Source organism: Ictalurus punctatus, chromosome 24 (assembly GCF_001660625.3).
Source record: "Ictalurus punctatus breed USDA103 chromosome 24, Coco_2.0, whole genome shotgun sequence".
NCBI classification, from domain to species: Eukaryota; Metazoa; Chordata; class Actinopteri; order Siluriformes; family Ictaluridae; genus Ictalurus; species Ictalurus punctatus.
The window spans coordinates 21802534-21821852 of NC_030439.2; the positions used below are offsets into that span (position 1 = coordinate 21802534).

The 19319-nt window shown below is 40.9% G+C and overlaps 1 protein-coding gene across 1 annotated transcript; it reads right to left on the minus strand.

Annotated features, from left to right (window-relative positions):
- Positions 1 to 13304: 13304 nt before the first annotated feature.
- LOC108256994 (keratin, type I cytoskeletal 13) lies at positions 13305 to 16726 on the minus strand. Its single transcript, XM_017454348.3, has 7 exons — positions 16273 to 16726; positions 15209 to 15291; positions 14820 to 14976; positions 14402 to 14563; positions 14184 to 14309; positions 13614 to 13837; positions 13305 to 13516 (listed from the first exon to the last, which is right to left on the minus strand). Exons 1-7 carry the CDS (start codon positions 16657 to 16659, stop codon positions 13399 to 13401), a joined length of 1257 nt encoding a protein of 418 aa, XP_017309837.1. The 5' UTR covers positions 16660 to 16726; the 3' UTR covers positions 13305 to 13398.
- Positions 16727 to 19319: the final 2593 nt, after the last annotated feature.

The following is a 19319-nucleotide window of genomic DNA, read 5'->3' on the forward strand; positions in this document are numbered from 1 at the left end:
GGCTAACCAATCATTTAATGCTAGAAGTCTACTGAACTTTTCTGCTCCACATCTGTATGTGGGAAGAGGTTCAGAGACGATGATCTTCGCGGTGGGTGATCTGCCTCGTACCGTCTCGATCAGGCTGGAGAAGTCCCTCTTCAGAACCTCCGTCTGCCACAGCCTGGTGTCGTTCGTCCCCACGTGCAGCACAACCGCTCCAATGCGCTCGTCCTTCTTCGGGATCCCGGATACCTGCGCAGCGACATCAAGGACACAAGCACCAGAAAAACAGTGTGTGCGCACCTTACCTTTAGATGAGGCTACACGGACGTTCCGCACAATGGAGTCCCCGACGATCACAGCGTTGGGTCTGGTCTGGCGGAGAGGGGCGAAGCGGTTCCTGGTTGGAATCTCGAACACCGGAGGTGGAGAGAGTCCAGCCCGCGCCTTTTGCCGCTGGTTCACCCAAGGCCCGAGGTGTGTTGGCGCCGGCGTGACGGAGACCACGGCTGGGAAAGTCCTAGGTGCACGGTCCCTGCACAGAGAAATACATGGCGTAGAGGGGCTGGGAGTGGAAATACCACGCTGTGTGCTTACCTTGGATATGTGGGCAGAGGCACAAGATGTTTCCAGCGCAGTTTGTCGCTCCAGCAGCTGGGTCTGCTTGTCGAGTAGGCCGCGGATCTGCTTCTCCACATCCTCCAGTTTCAGCCGCACCATGTGAAGCTCGAGCGAGTCCTCATCTGCACTCAAAACCGGAGAGACAGCAGACATATTTGTTTTTTTTAAAAAAAAAACCAGAACAGCGGTAAGTGAGAAACGTAAACAAGGCTAGCGGTAGGTGATACTAGCGGGCTACGGGCTACAAGCTAGTCGCGGATGTTTTGTAAAAAAAACAAAAAACAAAAAACAAAATACAGATCAAATTTGCGACAGCGCAACGTTACGATTGTTTTATCTAAAGTAGTGTCAGTTATATTTGTATAACGTAAGGTAAATAATTTTAAAGTATAGAGATTAGAAGAAATTAATGTAATAGCGTTAGCTCGAAGGGTGCTGCTTCCTCAGTGACACTTCAGGTTGCCAGATCCTAGCGCCTTCTCAATGTGGATATGGATATTTATAGTCAGGAATGTTCTTCTTTGTGTCTGTAACCCTGTAGAAAATACATGGTTAAGTTTCCTTTTGTTTTGTACGAATTTAAATACACAGACACTGTATTTTTGGAATTCTGTATTTCCATGTTAACTAATTGTATGTACAAATGCATGTGGAAAAGATTGCTACTTTGTTCCACGAAAATGATAGAAAATGTGAAAGATATAAAATTATTTGTTTCTAGGTTAAAATGTTAGCCAGTCAATGGGAAAGGTGAGAGGTCAGGGGAGGATGCAAATCCTGCGTAAGGAAGAGTCACGCTCTCTTTCGGCTGCAGGCGAGGCATGGAGAAGATCACACTGGAGAACTGTAAAGTGATTAATGCTACTTTTCGTGCTTAAGTAACACTTAATGGTTGTCAGACCGATAATCTATTCACTACTTTGCATGCAGAAGAAGTCGGTATCACATAGAGACCTTTTCAAAACGAATTTGTCGGAATAGCTCAGCTTATAGTATTGCCTGAAAAGTTAGCAACTCGGTAGCTGGGACTGTGTTATGCTAACTGGCTTTGACAGCCAATGAGTTGCCTCTGAGGAACAAGACTGCGAGACTAACCGGGGGAAGACAGCTTGCTGTTTGAACTGATACGCGAACTACAGCTGCGCGTGAGCAACTGCGCACACCGAGAGCGCGTGAGCAGCTGCGCACACCGAGAGCGCGAGAGCGCGTGAGCAACTGCGCACACCGAGTGCGCGTGAGCAGGGCTGCAGTGACAGTGCATGGACCCTCTCCGGGCACAGACATCCCCATCAACCTCGTGAGTGAATTTGTTTGGTTTTGTTGCGCGATTCACATGAAGCGGCCAATACAGTTCTAAGGCCTCAACGTCCCCAAGCTACGATTCAGGCCTGCATCAGGAACAGTGGTGTGTGGGGGGTTTATATAAATTCTGGTGTGCCCGCTTAGGTAGGCTATTGTTTTGGGCCCATAGGTTAAAGGGTATAACTGAAAACTGCTTGTTTTATGCATGTACATGGGGTTATATGTAACCTGTTGATTTGGTAATGGTATTGATTTAAAAACCTCAGAAAAAGGTATAACATTGAGTTAAAGTTTTGAATACGTTTTATTTCTAAGTTGATATACATGCAAAGAATTGTGTTTTAATACATATACCTAAACTTTACCTGGTTGTTGGGAATTCATTATTGCTATACGGGGTGTGGAGGGCTGGTGTGTCAGATTAAGATTTATATTCATTTAGTATAGAATAGAGTGTACGCATTAGAAAAGGGGTTTGACTACACTTAGCATTACCTCAGTTAACAAGCTTACACATAGGTATACCATTAAAAAAACATTCATCTAGTTAGTGACAGTTTAAGACATTGAAACACATACAAGGGGAATTGCAACCATAGACATTTGAAGTTGAATAGGGTAAGAGAACCCAGGGCGTCTTTTGCCGCACTAATTATATAGGCAAACGTACATTTGCCTGTGTACATATAGACAATAAAAAACATCAGAACAACAAAACAGAACACAAACATCCAAATTCCAGCTCACACACTACAGAAAAAAGAAAAATAAAATAAAATAAGAAAAAGCTCTGGTGAAAATTGGCAGCGGCACACGAACAGCATATTCTCAACCAGAAACTCAATGTATGAGATGACTATGGGTTCATGAAGTCTTCTGTACTGAAGATGAAATCTTGCCAAGAGTATATCACTCTGACCACCACAAACAGAGTAGTCAGAGCCATCGTCTTTCACCTGACGATGCATGGGTGCAAGAAGTGGATGCAAGAAAGGCAGACAGAAGGATGCATTCAAAATGTGGTGCTGGAGGAAATTTTTTCGCCAGGATAAGCCAGGATAGTGAACAGAGAAGTGCTGGATTGCATAAAACTTGGGACATCATGAGAAGCTAAAATCACTAGAATACGACTGACTTACTTTGGCCTCGTCATACGTGCAAACTCACTAGAGAAGTCAGTAATGTTGGGAATGGTCAGATAAACCAGAAGAAGGGGCCGACAAAGAACACATTGGCTCGACACCATCAAAGCGTATATCAATATGAAAATCAAGCAGCTGAAAGAAGAATGCTGGACAGGATAGCAGGATAGAACGCTCACCTATAAAGTCATCGAAAGTTGGACATGACTGAATGGATAAATTGAAATTGACTGAAGATGTGAGAAAACTTTAAGTTACCCAAGAAAACCCAAGTAACCCTAACCCTTTACATCTGACAGTTACTAAGCGCTGACACTGGAGACTCCTTCCATAAATGTCAAATAAACGATAAACATCTCCTTACAGAAAACTTTGCCATATCAACGATTAAACATGTTTTTAAATCCGTTTATGTTTCATTTGTTATTTTGCACAGACCAAAGACAAATAGGTTTAATTCTCAGATGCCACGTGCATCGTTTTATTTTTACTCTTACCCTTACACATGGACTTCTTGGTGCGTTAGTGCCCCCTACAGACACTCATCAGAACATCTCCCTTTTTTTAACAACTGAACCAATGAAAGAACATCAACCACAACCTTAACCTAATGGTTTCAACCATCCTTTCAAGAAAGACATCTTAACTTGTTGTTCCATTCCACAGGTGCATCACAAAAAATTAGAATACCGTGGAAAAGTTTGTTTTTTCCCATAATTTAATTTAAAAAGTGGAACTTTCATATAGTTTAGATTCATTACACACAAAGTGAAATATTTCAAGCCTTTTTTTGTTTTCATTGTGATGATGGTCGGTTGTGGATCAGGTGGTAGAGCAGGTTGTCCACTAATTGTAGGGTTGGTGGTTCGATTCCCGGCCCACATGAGTCCATATGACTCCACATACCGAAGTGTCAAGACACTGAACCCAAGTTGCTCATGAAGTTAACGCCTTGCATGGCAGCTCTGCTACCAATGGTGTGTGAGTGTGTGTGTGAATGAAAAATTTATTTAATTGCAAACAAAACTGCTTTTTCAGGCTTTTTCTCCAGGTGTGTACATGCTTGTGTTCAGATTTGTCGTTCATTTGGCGCTTCAGCCTCGGGGTCCGGGAGTGGCTGCTAATCGCGCTAACATCTGTCAGTAATATGCTAGCGTGACACAAACTGTGACATGATTACATTTCTTTTTATTTCAGTCCTGGATTCAGCTTCCTTTAGTGAAATGACTCACAAGCTAGTAAATAACAAGTTAGTACTTGCAACCTAAATTTGTTTGTATATTCCAGTTTGTTTATGACAAAAAACGGTCCACAGAAAATGCAATCAACTCTGCAATTCACACAGCTCTCTCACAACAAGGACAGATTCAATCTGGCAGATGATTCAACAGTCATTGGACTGATCACTGAAGGAGATAAAGAGAAAGCATAGGTGAGGGAAGGGAGGTGGCTGATATGGTGGCATGCTGCCAGACCAACAAGTTCTCCCTGCCAACAAAAGCAAGGAGATGATTATTGACCCACGAAAGAGGAGGGAACAGAAAACACCACTGCCGGTAGGTGAGACTGAGGTGGACCTTCAAATTCAGTTCAGTTCAGTTTTATTTGTATAGAGCTTTGAACAGTTGACATTGTCACAAAAAAGCTTTACAGAAATATATTTTTAAATTTAGCTCCTGTGATGTAGTTCCTGTTTTCGAATAATTTCCTTGTTGTTTGTGTCGCCGTTTAAATGATACCGTTCCTTTCTTTTTCTTTTTTCAACACTATCTTTATTGAATTTAGATAGAACATCAAAACAGAACAATAATGAAAATTAGTCAGAGAAAGTAACAAATAATAGGACTAATACACAAGGAAAACCAAATGAGCAGGGAGAAAGGCAATACAATAATAATAATAATAATAATAAAAACATGCATACTGTACATACATGTGTATATATATCCCAACCGTGGCACATTAATATCATAACATGTGATGGGTGTTAAGCCAGGTTAGATAGAAAATATACTATTCGGAGCTAATTCTTTCAAAAATTTTAAAAAGGGGTTCCACATTTAAAAAAAAATAAAAATAAAAATAAAAAATTCAGGATTTCCTTAACACTATATGTACTTTTTCCAGAGCCAAACAATGAGAAGGCTGAAGTCACTGTTTAAAATGAGGACTTTCTCTTTTTCCAGTGACGAGCAACTGCAAGTTTTGCTTGTAATAAACAGAAGATTAATATGTTCTTGAATGTTAAGTATACAGAGTTTAGGACATGTGAGAACATTTTATTTTAACACCAACAATAAAAAAAAATATAAAACCTTCTCCCAAAAGAATTTAATTTGTCCACACTTCCACAAGCAATGATATCGAGTTCCTAGCTCTAAGCTGCATTTGATACATTGATTGGGAATGTTGCGGTTAAATTCAGGTAGCAACTCTGGAGTATACGCTCATAATCCACTTGTACTGCAGGAGTTTAAACCTCGTGTTTAGAATTGTGTCAGAATTAATTAATAATGGTAAATATTTATCCAGTCTGCTGGCCAAGGCTTTAGCAAGTATCTTGATATCTGAGTTTAAAAGTTTAATGTGTCTGTAGGAGCCACATTTCTTGGGTACCTTCCCTGGTATAAAGATTAAAGTTATGAGGGCTGAGCGTAGGGATGAGGGACATTCTTCATTGTCAAATTATCACATCAATCATTGGAGATATCAGTTTATTGGGAAAGATATTATAGATGTCTATGGGTAGGCTGTCTGGACCTGGTGCTTTCCCACCACTCATACAACCAATGGCTGCATGCAGGTCTGCCTCTTCAATTGGCTGATTGAAATAAAAGTCTTCCAACCTTTTTTCCTTGGTCATAATATGTTAATAATAATATTCTGTTCCAAATCAAGCATTTTTAGGGTAAATCTGTTTGTTTTAGAGATAGTATAGATAATCATCTGCCCCCTGATGTAGGCCTTGAATGCTTCCCATCATACTAAAGCAGACATCTGGTCTGTATTCCACTCAAAAAATTTATCAATTTGACTTCCTACAAAATTGAGGAACTTGGGATTGTGTAGACGCCTTCTTGGTCTAAAATCACCGGTGACTATTAAGCTTCCATGAAGAAAGCCCAAAATTAAGAATAGATTGTGTAAAAATGTGGGTTCAACTGTATTAGGACCCTTTACATTAATAAGACTGCAATATTCGTTGTGAATCTTAACACTGACGATAACGAATCTACCAAGTGGATCAGGAATAGTTTAATTGATGAAATGGTATGGAGTTCTTTGACAATCTAGCTAAAGTTATGGACAGGTAACAGAATTAATATACTTGTGAGCATTAACTATTACTGACAACTATATACAACAGTTAAGTAAATTTACTATAAGTTGTAACTGTTCGGATTCTAGTCACAACTCTTTTATGTATTTATATCTTTTCATTTTTACAGGCATAAATTCCCTCCAAACATGATCTACAATGTTGATGAAACAGGTTTTACAACAGTGCAGACACCAAAGCAGGTGATGACAGAAAAAAGAAAGAAGCAAGTGGGTGCCACATCACATCTGCTGAAAGAGGAGAGCTTGTGACTGTAGTCTCTGCAGTAAATGCCACTGGGAATGCAGTCCCTCCCAGGTTTATCTTCCCAAGAGCTAGATACACAGACCATTTCATTACAGGAGCACCACCAGGATCAGTTGGTACCTCTACCAGAGCTGGCTGGATCAATGGAGACACTTTCACCAAGTTCCTCGAACATCTGGTTCAGCACCAACTTTTCCTCTGACCATCCCATTCTGCTAATCCTTGACAACCACGAGGCCCACATTTCCCTGGGAGCATTGGATATAGCAAAAACAAATGGCATTATCATGCTCACAATTCCGCCCCACATGTCCCATCGTCTGCAGCTTCTAGACAAGAGTGTTCTCAGTCCATTTAAGACCTATTACAACAGAGCTCTTGATAGCTGGACGAGATCTAACCCAGGAAAAGCAGCCAAAATGTACCAAATCCATGGATGTGTGAATGAGTCTTTCAATGACATCACTCAACATCTCCTCTGGATTCTGATCCACAGGGATTTCCCCTCACAACAGATATGTTTTCTCTGATGCAGAGTTTGAGCCATCCATGGTGTCTGAGAGGCCAAACCCTGTGTGCAGTCTGCTGTTGCAGATGATTCATCCATAACTTCAACCTCCACCTCTGCTGAGCTGCCTTCACCTTCACAAAGTGGTAAAATGCTGCATCCCAGGAAACCTGGATATGTGTCTCCTACTGAAATCCTACCCCTACCCAAAAGGCAGCAGCCAAGGGTACAAACAAGTCGAAAGCACATGAAGACAAGTATCCTAACCGACACACTTGAAAGGCAGGCAATTGAAATGGCACATGAAAAGAGAAAAAATAAACAGAAGGGGAAAAAGGAAAGTAACATTAATTAGCAAAGAAAGCTGATAAAGAAACAAACCAAGAAGAAAATCACAGTGTATCTTCCCATCCCATTTGATGACATATCTAAAAGGAAAAATATTTTTTAAAAGAGGTAAATTATCTCTAAAATTTCACATGGGTTTGATTCAGATTCAGTTAGATGGACAGTTTACCCACTGACTTGGATCAATTTACCCCTAACCTGGGGCAAACTCAGCCATATTTTTTAGAACTCTTTGTCATAGATGCATTCTGACAATTTAAATTAGTAGAAAACATCCTGAAATTAGGTCAGATATTTTCATTGTATTTTTACCTCATTTTCTTTACTTATTGAGAATAAGCAAAAAATGTCTTATCTTACCCCACTCTCCCCTATTGGATCTAGATAAAGAGTTTAAAAAGACAATATTGGGAGAGCATTAGAGTCTGGATGGGTACCTCTAGAGAGGGTTAATGCGAGTGAGAGCAATATAGTTTCTGTAAGGGAAAGTCTGGATGCTTCATGCAGAGATAGCAATCCCCCAACTCCGGCATTAGAGCCCTCACAGTATGGTGAATGGGTGATGACTTAGCGGCATGATCGCAAAGCGAAAGCTAACGCTAAGGCTTGCCCATGGAAGCACCACTCCTCTCTGCTTCACATTTCCAACAGGTTTGCTCTCCTCAGTGAAGAACTTGCTGAGAAACCTGAAAGAGCTCTGGTTATAGGAGACTCTATCTTAAGGCAAGTGAAATTAGCTAGGCCTTTAGGGGCTCTAAACTAGGAGTCAGGGTGCCGGACATAGCAGGTAATCTTAGGGTCTTAGGAAAGCACAGTGATATATGCCTTTGTTAGTCAGAGGTGACTAAGAATAACTTTGTAGAGGTGTGTAAATTAGCATTATATTTGCTGAACTGCTGGAGGTCCAGGTGGTGATCCAAAAACAATGAGGGCTTTATAGATAATTGGAGTAGTTCTGAGGGCAAGGCTGGCTTGTTAGGGTGGGATGGTGTCCATCCAACTTGGGAAGGTGCTGCTCTCATTTCTTGCAGCATAGCACATAGTCTCAGACCAGGTCTAGTTAATCTGGAACAATCCAGAACCAAGCCCAGGGAGCAGACAAGCAGGCTAAACCGACCATTATTAAACCCGATTTAAGTAGTGTAGTGCAGTTGTGTAACCAGGAAATTCATTACAGTTTTCACATGAAGTCTGTTTTATAGTCTTAAGTTGTCAACAGTTCACTAACGGAGACTTGAGTGCAAAACTGTTTGTAATTGTAGTCCTAAAGCATAGCAAAACTATTCGTATCAATTGCAAAGCCATCTTCATGGTTTTTAAGTTGTACCATCCTTAGTGATCTCATCGGTCTTTAGGCTGTCCTTTTTGCATGCTTTCCAAAGTTGGCAGAAGATGGTGTAATACCCAAAATTATTGTTTTATGTACATATTGTTTTATAGACTTTTGCAGGGTCACTGTTTTGTCACTGTAGATCAATATTGGCTTTTATCCACATTAGCCTGACTTTGTATAGCGAAGTACAATATTTGTGGTTAACCCCACATAACTATTTGGTGGGAACACACCAAACTGTGTGATGTTTTTCCTCTGCCTAACCAGTTGTACATGGATATAAAAGTCAACATGCACCTGTTACAAAGGCAAGTTTTTTGTAATTAAAAAACTAAATAAATTAAACCTAGATAAATCATGTGAGAACTTTTCCACCTCTAATGTGAAATTACAGTGTATAAAAGTGAAACACAACCAGAAATATTTTAAGGGACAATAGGAAAAAATAAAAAAGTTATAATAACTTTGTTACATAAGTGTGCACACCTATTTATCACTGGGGGTATGGCTGTGATAAGAATGATGATGATAATCTCATGTTCAAAAGTAATTATCATGCAGCTGTCATCACTGAAATTATTCTGATTAACCACAAAAAAAGACCAGCTGTTTCTGTCGGATTTTCTTGACATCTTCTTGGTTTCATCTGAATGCTGAAGCCATGATCCGCAAAGGTCACAGAGCCTGTACAGGGTATCAATGTCGAAAAGAGTCGATTAGGCGAGGGGTATAAAAACCTTCCAATACTTTAGATGTACCATGGAACACCGTGAAGACCACCATCAACAAGTGGAGAAAATGGAGCACCGCAGTGACATCACCAAGAACAGGACGTCAGTCCAAAATTTTCAAAAGGACAAGACAAAAACTTACCAGGGAGGCTGCCAAGAGACCTATAGAAAAATTAAAGGAGCTGCAGGAACATCTAACAAGTGCTGATTCCTCTTTGCATGTGACAACAATCTCTCATATTCTTCACATATCTGGGCAGTGGGGTGGAAGGTTAGACCAAAGCCATTTTTCACAAAAAACATCCACGCTCAACTGAAGCACCCCAAACCATGTGGCAAAATGTAGTATGGTCTTATGAGACCAATTTCAAAAAGTATAATAGTTCCATAATTCCAAAAGGTATGTTTGGTGCAAAAAAATCACATCACCAAAAGAACACCATCCCCACAAAGAAGCATAGTGGTGGCGGCATCGTGCTTTAGAGCTACTTTTCTTCAGCCAGAATGGGGCTTTCAATAAGGTGGAGAGAATCATGGATAACTACAAATAGCAGCTGATTTTAATGCAGAACTTTCAGGTGTCTGCTAGTAACCTGAAGAATTTTACCTTTCAGCAGGACAATGACCCAAAAGCACGCATCCAAATCAACAAATCTCAATCAAAAGAAGATCAGTGTTTTTAAATGGCCTAGCCAAAGTCCAGACCTGAATCAAGCGATACTAACCTCACAATTTGATGGAACTGGAATGTTTTTGATTAGGGAAATATTCCTAAGTCAAGATGTGCCAAGCCGAGAGACTCTGAGTGCTGTAAAAAAATCAAAGGACGTTTCCACTTAGTATTAGTTAAGAGGAGTGTGCACTTATGCAATTAGGATACTCGAAGTTTGGTTTTCAGTGGCATTGTACAAGTTGTAATGTTTAAATTAAAGATGGAAATGTTGATCTTATATAAAATTGATCAAGAAAGCTCGCTCAGTCTGGGGCTGCTCTCTGGTGAGTTTTGGCGTGGTGGTGGTGGTGGAAAAGAGGACACTCAATAAACACGCAGCCTTTATGGACAAGAAACAGCAATTAAACAGTAGAGCTCTTTTGGTAGAAGACTCATTCAGCCCCACTGTACTAAGGAGCAGTACAAGAGGTCTTTTGTAGCAACAGCGTTAATACAGTGTATTATATATATATACATATATAAATGTAAATGTAAATATTGTATAACAGTATGCTGGGACATTATTTTGCACTGAACCAGTCTTAGGATAAGCTCATTGGACAGTAGTTGATCTTTAATAATTGGAATACCACCATCTACTATTCATATCCATATGCAGTGCCACTTGCTGACAATGTTTGCACAGCATTGTACTACCACTTTAATTCCACTCTAATATGCTGCTTGAGTTGAATGTTTACACCCAATATATATATATATATATATATATATATATATATATATATATATATATATATATATATATATATACACAGATCAGCCATAACGAACCCACTGAGGTGACGTGAATAACGTTGATTATCTCGTTACAGTGACACCTGTCGGGTTTGCGGGGGTATATTTAGTAGGCAGCAGGTGAACAGTCAGTTCTGGAAGTTGACGTGTTGGAAGCAGGAAAAATGGGTGAGTGTAAGGATCTGAGTGACTTTGACAAGGACCAGATTGTGATGTCTAGACGACTGTTTCAGTGCATCTCCAAAACGGCAGGTCTTGTGGGCTGTTCCCAGTATGCAGTGGTTAGTACCTACCCAAAGTGCTCCAAGGAAGGACAACTGGTGAACCGGAGACAGGGTCATGGGCTCCCAAGACTCACTGATGCATGTGAGGAGTGCAGGCTAGCCCATTTGGTCCAATCCCACAGAAGAGCTACTGTAGCACAAACTGCTGAAGAAGTTCATACTAGCTCTGATAGAAAGGAGTGAGAGCACACAGAGCATCACAGCTTGCTGCGTATGGAGCTGCGTAGCTGCAGAGTGGTCAGAGTGACCATGCTGATCCCCTGTACACCACCGAAATCTCCTACAATGAGCAATCAGAACAGGACCATGGAGCAATGGAAGAAGGTGGCCTGGTCTGATTAATCATGTTGATGGCTGGGTTCGTGTGCACCACTTACCTGGGCAAGAGATGGTACCACGATGTACTATGGGAAAAAGGCAAGCTGGCGGAAGAAGTGTGGCGCTCTACTGTGAAACCTTGGGTCCTGGCATTCAGGTGGATGTTACTTTGACAAGTACCACCTACCTAAACATTGTTGCAGAACAAGTACACCCCTTTATGGTAACGGTGTTCCCTACTATCAGTGTCCTCTTTCAGCAGGATAATGCTCCCTGACACACTACAAACATTGTTCAGGAAGGGTTTGAGGAACATGACAAAGAGTTCAAGGTGTTGACTCAGCCTCCATCTCAATCCTATCGAGCATCTGTGGGATGTGCTGGACAAACAGGTCTGATCTATTTCTGCATAAATATGACCTAAAACATCATCTGATTTTCTTCAAGTCCTAAAAGTACATAAAGGCCCAATTAAACAAATGAGACAAAAATATTATACTCAGTCATTTATTTGTTGAGGAAAATTATCCAATATTACATATCTGAGAGTGGCAAAAGTATGTGCACCTCTAGGATTAGCAGTTAATCTGAAGGTGAAATTAGAGTCAGGTGTTTTCAGTCAGTGGGATGATGATCAGGTGTGAGTGAACATCCTGTTTTATTTAAAGAACACGGATCTATCAGAGTCTGACCGTCACAACACGTGTTTGTGGAAGTGTATTATGGCACAAACAAAGGAGATTTCCGAGGACCTTGGAAAAAGAGTTGTTGATGCTCATCAGGCTGGAAAAGGTTACAAAACCATCTCTAAAGAGTTTGGACTCCACCAATCCACAGTCAGGCATACTGTGTACAGATGGAGGACATTCAAGACCATTGTCACATATAACTGACCAAATATAACATTTTTGTCTCATTTGTTTAATTGGGTTCTCTTTGTCTACTGTTAGGACTTGTGTTAAAATCTGATGTTCCAGGTCATATTTATGCAGATATGTAGGAAATTATAAAGGGTTCACAAACACAGACCATGTCTTTTCTGTTAAAGAAAACTCTTTCTGGTCAAATTCAAGCTGCTGTTGATGCAGTTGTTCAGTAGAGCCAGATCTTTTCCCTTTCAGCAAATGCTGTTAAAGCAAAAGATATGCGAATCAACTTCAAATACACCCCCCCCCCCCCCCCCCCCCCCCAAACACACACTGTTCTCCTGCTTGGTCAATGTGTAGTTTGATTGGAATCTTTTAAGCTTCTATGTGTCCAGTTCATCTCAGACCTAACATGGTATAATGATGTAACATACATTATGAGGAAAAATCAACCATTAAGAGTTGCTGAGCATACAGACTTCATATTTAGTTCACCTTCATTCAGCCTGTTCTGGAGCATGCTTTTCAATGGTGTTGGACACTGTTTGGGAAAACACACACTATCCTATGCCTCCTTTAATCTTAAGGTGCAGGCTCTTTATTAGTACCTAGAATAATGAAAACTACAGCATGGGGCAGAGCTTTTTCTTAAGGATATGTGGACCAGCCTTTAAGGACACAGACACATTCTCAATCTTTTGGTCTCAACTGAAAATATCTGTTATGATTTTTGTTAATAACTTTTCTATTAGCTAAAGGCCCAGATCTGTGGGTTCATAGAAAGTTTTGGTAAAATGAACAACAGACACGTGAACTGCATTGACTTGACTTTATTTTACTTTGGAAGCATTGAGAAAGCATGTCACAGGGATGGAAGTCATCTCGTTGATGTGTGGAGACTCAACATGCTTACTTGGTGAAAGTTTTGCTCTCAGAAGAACTGGAGGAGCTTACCACTTTACCATCCACCACCTCCTCTGTGACAATCACAACCTTCCGAGTGGTGGAGCTAGAGGAGGTTGTGGTGCTAGATGATGAAATAAAGACAAAATGAGCAGAAAGGTGAGGAGAGACAACATCTACATATTCCCCAAATCTACTAAAATTTTCTGTGAATTGTTCACCTGGTGGTCGCTTCTCCATCCAGCAGTCTCCTGTACTCAGCGATCTCCATCTCCAGTCTGGTCTTGATGTCCAGCAGCATCTGATATTCCTGAGACTGACGCTCCAGATCAGCACGAAGCTGCTGCAGCTGCTCCTCCAGGCTCGTCACCTGAACCTGATAGCCAGTGAGTATTTGTGTATAGCGGTTCTGTGTCTCAGCCAGAGTGTTTTCAAGCGACGCTTTCTAAACAGGCAAGAAGATGAAGCATGTTTAAGGAAGGGAGGGTCATGAAGGTTAGCAAGAAATCATATGGAGAGAATTAGCAAAAATCATCACAGGTTTAGCTGAAAGCCATAATAATATTACACACAAGTTCATTCATATCATGATTAGCAAAAAACACATCATAAATATTAGTGAGAAGATGTATCATATGGATAGCTAGGATTATTAAGAAAGTTTTGAATCATGAATATTATTGATTATATTATATTATATTATATTATATTATATTATATTATATTATATTATATTATATTATTTCGTGTTAAAGATCAGTTTTTGAATGTTTGGTCTAAGACACTCTCACCATGCTAAGCTGTGACTGAAGCTCGATTTGCAGACTCTGAAGAGTGCGCTTGACTTCTGTGATTTCAGATCTCGACGTCTGGAGTGTTTCTGTGCTGATGGCAACCTCTTTGCTCAGTGCTTCACTCTGTGGTGATGAAAATTGCAAAAACAATTGAAAATCTCAGAGTGATGCACTTCTGAGCACTGAGAGTTAAACACGTTCCAATTCAGACTCACCTTGGTCTGGAACCAGGCCTCAATTTCTTTGCGGTTCTTAGCGGCCACGGATTCGTAATGCTCGCGGATTCCGGCCAAGACGGCATTCAGGTCTTGTTGTGGTGCGGCATCCACCTCCACATTCACCTGTCCACCCATCTGAGAACGCGCCAACAAGAGCTCCTACAGGAACATAGTCGAGATGTGAGCTACTGATAGCATTGTATCCACAAAGACACCTTGAGGTGATGGAATTCCTCAGCGATGAGGTCTTTGGGGTTGAAGCTTTCTAGGTGTATTAAAGCCGATGAGGTCTAGGTGCATTAAATGTATTGCAATACACCATGTAAATGATAACTGCATGATAACTGTGACATGCTGAGTGCTGTAAGTTTAATGAAGTGGTTCTTTGTGCAGATGGTTGAGGATCATGCCTCACCTCCTCGTGGTTCTTCTTCAAATAGATCAGCTCATCTTTCAGACCCTCAATCTGCATCTCCAGATCCGATCTAGCCAACGTCAAGTCATCTAGAACCTTCCTCAGCCCGGCGATGTCTGCCTCCACTGACTGCCTCATGGTCAGCTCATTCTCATACCTGTCACAATAAAAACAATCTGTTTTACACCTGTAGTTTATCTCAACCTGAGAAGGTCAAACTGAAGAAAAAACAGACCCTGTTGTACTCCAAGGTTGTGTTTATTTATTCTAAGAGAAGCTGTATAAACTTAAAGTAGAACCAGAACATGACACCATTCTGCTCCCTATTGCTTACACTAGAGAATCATGCACACTATATAGTTTTATAAATAACGGTTTTGGACACTCACTTTACTCTGAAGTCGTCAGCAGCAAGTTTGGCGTTATCAATGTGGAGGTACAGTCCTCCATTCACAGCAATGGCACCCTGGATCTGTAAAATAATCACAGGTAAACATTTATATACAAGTTTTAATTTCCAATAAAATATCCAAGTATAAAAAGGTACAAAGAGCTGGTGTGGCCCCTGTAATGAAAGGTAATTGGGTGAAATAGATGGGAGTGGCCCTGTAGTGAGAGGGAATTGGATGAAAGAGATAGGTGTGGCCTTTGTGTGGGGAGGGGATCAGGTGAAAGAGAAGGGCGTGCCTCCTGTAGGACAAAGGGATTGGGTAAACATGTCTGAAGACAAATGAGGAAGGACTTCCTGCCGCTCTGCCTTTATCTTCCTGCTATTATCCTGCTATTATATACTATTACATAGCCTATTATTGGTATATATAGCTGTATATATCTGTATATATAGCTATTATATAGCATACCACACATGCAGACAGACAGGTGAATGTGCAGACAGACAGGTGAATGTGCAGAGAGCAGGTGAACGTGCAGACAGACAAGTGAATGTGCAGAGAGCAGGTGAACGTGCAGACAGACAGGTGAATGGGCAGACAGGTGAATGTGCAGAGAGCAGGTAAATGTGCAGACAGACAGGTGAATGTGCAGAGAGCAGGTAAATGTGTAATAAGGATGGATTTTAAAGATTGTGGTCATCCTAAATGGTTTACAGCATATAAGTGTGAGTGAGTGAGAAGTGGGGTTACACTGAGGGCAGGGTTATGATAAAGGATGATTGCTCGTAGTAATAAGTACACCTTCATTAATTTCAAATACATCATCACCAGTCTCCCACTCAGTAGAGTTAAAGTGAACTTCATCAGTGGGATAGTGGGGAAGGTGATCGTGAGTACCCTACTCACTATGCACTACATCCTATTAACACTAACCAGTGCATTGTGGGATTTCCATGGGTGCACCATATCCTCTCTACTATGACATGACTACAAAGGCTGAGTCCCTAAAGAGTGCATAGTGGTTAGTAAGGAAGCTGATAGGGGGAAATTTAAAGCCATACCTTGGCCTGGAGGTCACTGATGGTGACAAAGTAGGCAGAGTAGTCTCGGGCAGCGGGCGAGGCCTTGCCTTCAAGGAACTGGCGGATCTTGAGCTCCAGCTCAGCGTTGGCCTTCTCCAGCGTGTGCACCTTCTGCAGGTAGTTGGCCAGACGCTCGTTCAGATTCTGCATCGTCAGCTTCTCATTGGCTGAAACATCGACAGCGTCGGCGAGGTTAAAGCCACTTCCGACGGATAACCTGGAGGTGGAGATGCGCACTCCGGACCCTCCAGCTCCTCCATACACGCTGCCACCTCCTCGGGAGCTTCCGAGGAGCAGGGCTGAGCCGCTCCTCACAGAAGAGGAGGAGGATGAGATGAAGCTTCGGTTGGAGAAAGTGCTGGCCATGATGATGATGAGGATGTAGAACTCTTCTGCTCACGCTGGAGAAGAACAAGTGGCAAGAGCTGAGAACTGGCTGCTTTTAAAATCCTGAAAAAGGGGTGGGGGTTTAAGGGGAGAACTTAACAGAACATTCCTTGCCGCAGGGTGAAAACACCTCAAACCAGAACAACCTGTCCAGGAGAAAGAAAGCGACCAGAAAAGCCACCAGTGGAATTTGCACAGATTGATCATGTGGGTGAGCCAGCAAATCACAGCCTGAGTTTAAATCATTCTACGGTTATACAAACATGAGCTTTTGATCACAAAACATCTCCACATGGCAGACGTCCAGGGGTGTGCTAACAAAAGAAATGGCATTAAGTGATTTTGCACAGGATGTCACGATCTTTAATGAATAAAAAAACTGCTGCAGGAGGCGTGTATGAATTTACTGTACACTTAAACATAATAGTTTAACTCAAATAAAATAAAATGCAGATAATCATCTGTTTAAAACAATCAAAAAGTGGCCAAATGTTTGAAAAGTCCTGCTTTTGTAAAAGAAAAATATATTTAAGAATTTATTTACTTTTTAAAATTTATTGTTCATAAAAAAACTACATACTTTTATTACTTTTAGTGTTAACACTTACTAAATGTATTATATCGGAAGAACTTATAACAGTGTAAGTGTTTTTAAATTGTAATGACCAGCAAACAGAGGACGTACCCCTGACGGTGCAAACGTCCACTTAGGTCCGCATTTGGTCCGGTTTGTAACGTTCGCTGGGGACGTTTCGTACAAATTAAAATATTAGGTTCATTAGAGACTTGTGTGAATGCTTTTCAGTTTTAACACAGAATTTAGTGTCCCTCACCTGTAAAGAGATTGCTAGGCAACATTTTAGATATATCAAATCATAACACTACTGAATGTGTTCATTTCGTTGTTTTAGGTTAGAAACCGAGAAGAAATGCCATCGGAATAACCCCGGACACAGCTGACAACCAGACACACACACACACTCACACACACACACACACACACACACACACACACACACACACACACACGGAAAGGGCACAGCACCTTTACAATTGTTCAATTAAAATAAATGTACTTTGTTCCTTACAATTTCTCACGTGTCTGTTTTCTCTGGTTAGCCGAAAAGTAAAATAAAACGACGTTCAGACGACTTTAATCGAAAGTCCCATAAGTGTCCCGAATGGCTGCTGGACGTCCTGTGAACGTCCCCTTGAATGTCCGGACTACACATGGACGTTCGGGGACGTTCGCAGAGGCCATTTAGGGGATGTTCTGGGGACCTTGTTTGTCAGCTGGGTACGTGATGTTTTAGCTTAAACATCCTAAACGCATTTAGTTGTGATATTTTTTTAATTGCACTTATTGCACTTATTGCATTTAATTGCACAGTAGATTTAAGAACGTAATTTGTAGACAGAATTATCACACTTAAAGTGCATTATAAATACTTTAAATGTTTTTAAACAAGTACTAAACTCCATCCACTTTTTTGCTCTTTTGTGTTATTCACAAAGTGAAAGTGCATCAAAAAAAGTTTGCAATATTCGCTGTCTCCTGCCTGTTTCCATGCAACTGGCCTTTTGTCTGTAAAATGGTGTGCGTGATGGCATCATCCTTTAAAAATGTTTAAACTAATTGTTGCATAAGTTTTGGTGTTTCACAAAAGAAATCTGCCCTTGAGCTGTTTCCATACATCATTTTATGTATATCACAAAATGTGTATCTTATGCGTCTCGCATGTTCTCAAATCTTTGAAAAATGGAGAAAATATTGAGAATTAATTGGAATTAAATCAGCTTGTTATTTATTTTTATCGTTCACTTTATGTCACACAGAGTCGACTGTACTCGGAAAAATTTACGAGTCCAAAATGCCAGAGTCCGTGACGAGTCCGAATTCGTTCATAATTGCACTCAGGAACCTCCAGGTGGTGAGCGATATTATATCTGTAAGCTTGTAAAGATTGTGCATTGCGTAAACATTTAACCCTGTAAGTCACATCAGTGATTCTTTTACGCAGCCAATAAAAACAAAGCCTCAGGTGGTGAAACTGATCACGGATACCAAGCATGTTTCACACGGTGGAAGAAATTCTTATTGCAAGACTGAACCTTGTGTGAGTTACTTTAACCTGTAAGGTGTTAATTATGAATGATTCCTTTAATGGAAGGAGAACAAAGCAGTAGCCCATGACACTAATCTGCCTTTGAGATTATATCCTCACAAACTGATTAAAAACCCTAATGAAGTCAGTTTCCTGCATGGTTTATCATTGGGTGGAGAAACTGGATTTAAATCAACAACCATTAAAGTGATCCATGCACAAGTCTCTTCATTCTCAAATCAGATATCACGATTAAATGCAGAACCATGTTAGAAATGGTAAATGGTGCACTTATATAGCGCTTTTATCCAAAGCGCTTTACACTGTGTCTCATTCACCCATTCACACACACACACACACACACACACACACACACACACACACACACACACACACCAATGGTAGCACAGCTGCCCTGCAAGGCGTTAACTTGCCATTGGGAGCAACTTGGGGCTCAGCTCTACCACCTGATCCACAGCCGCCCCACACTAAAACTAGGATGCATTTTATTATAAATTATTTTAAGGCACTAAC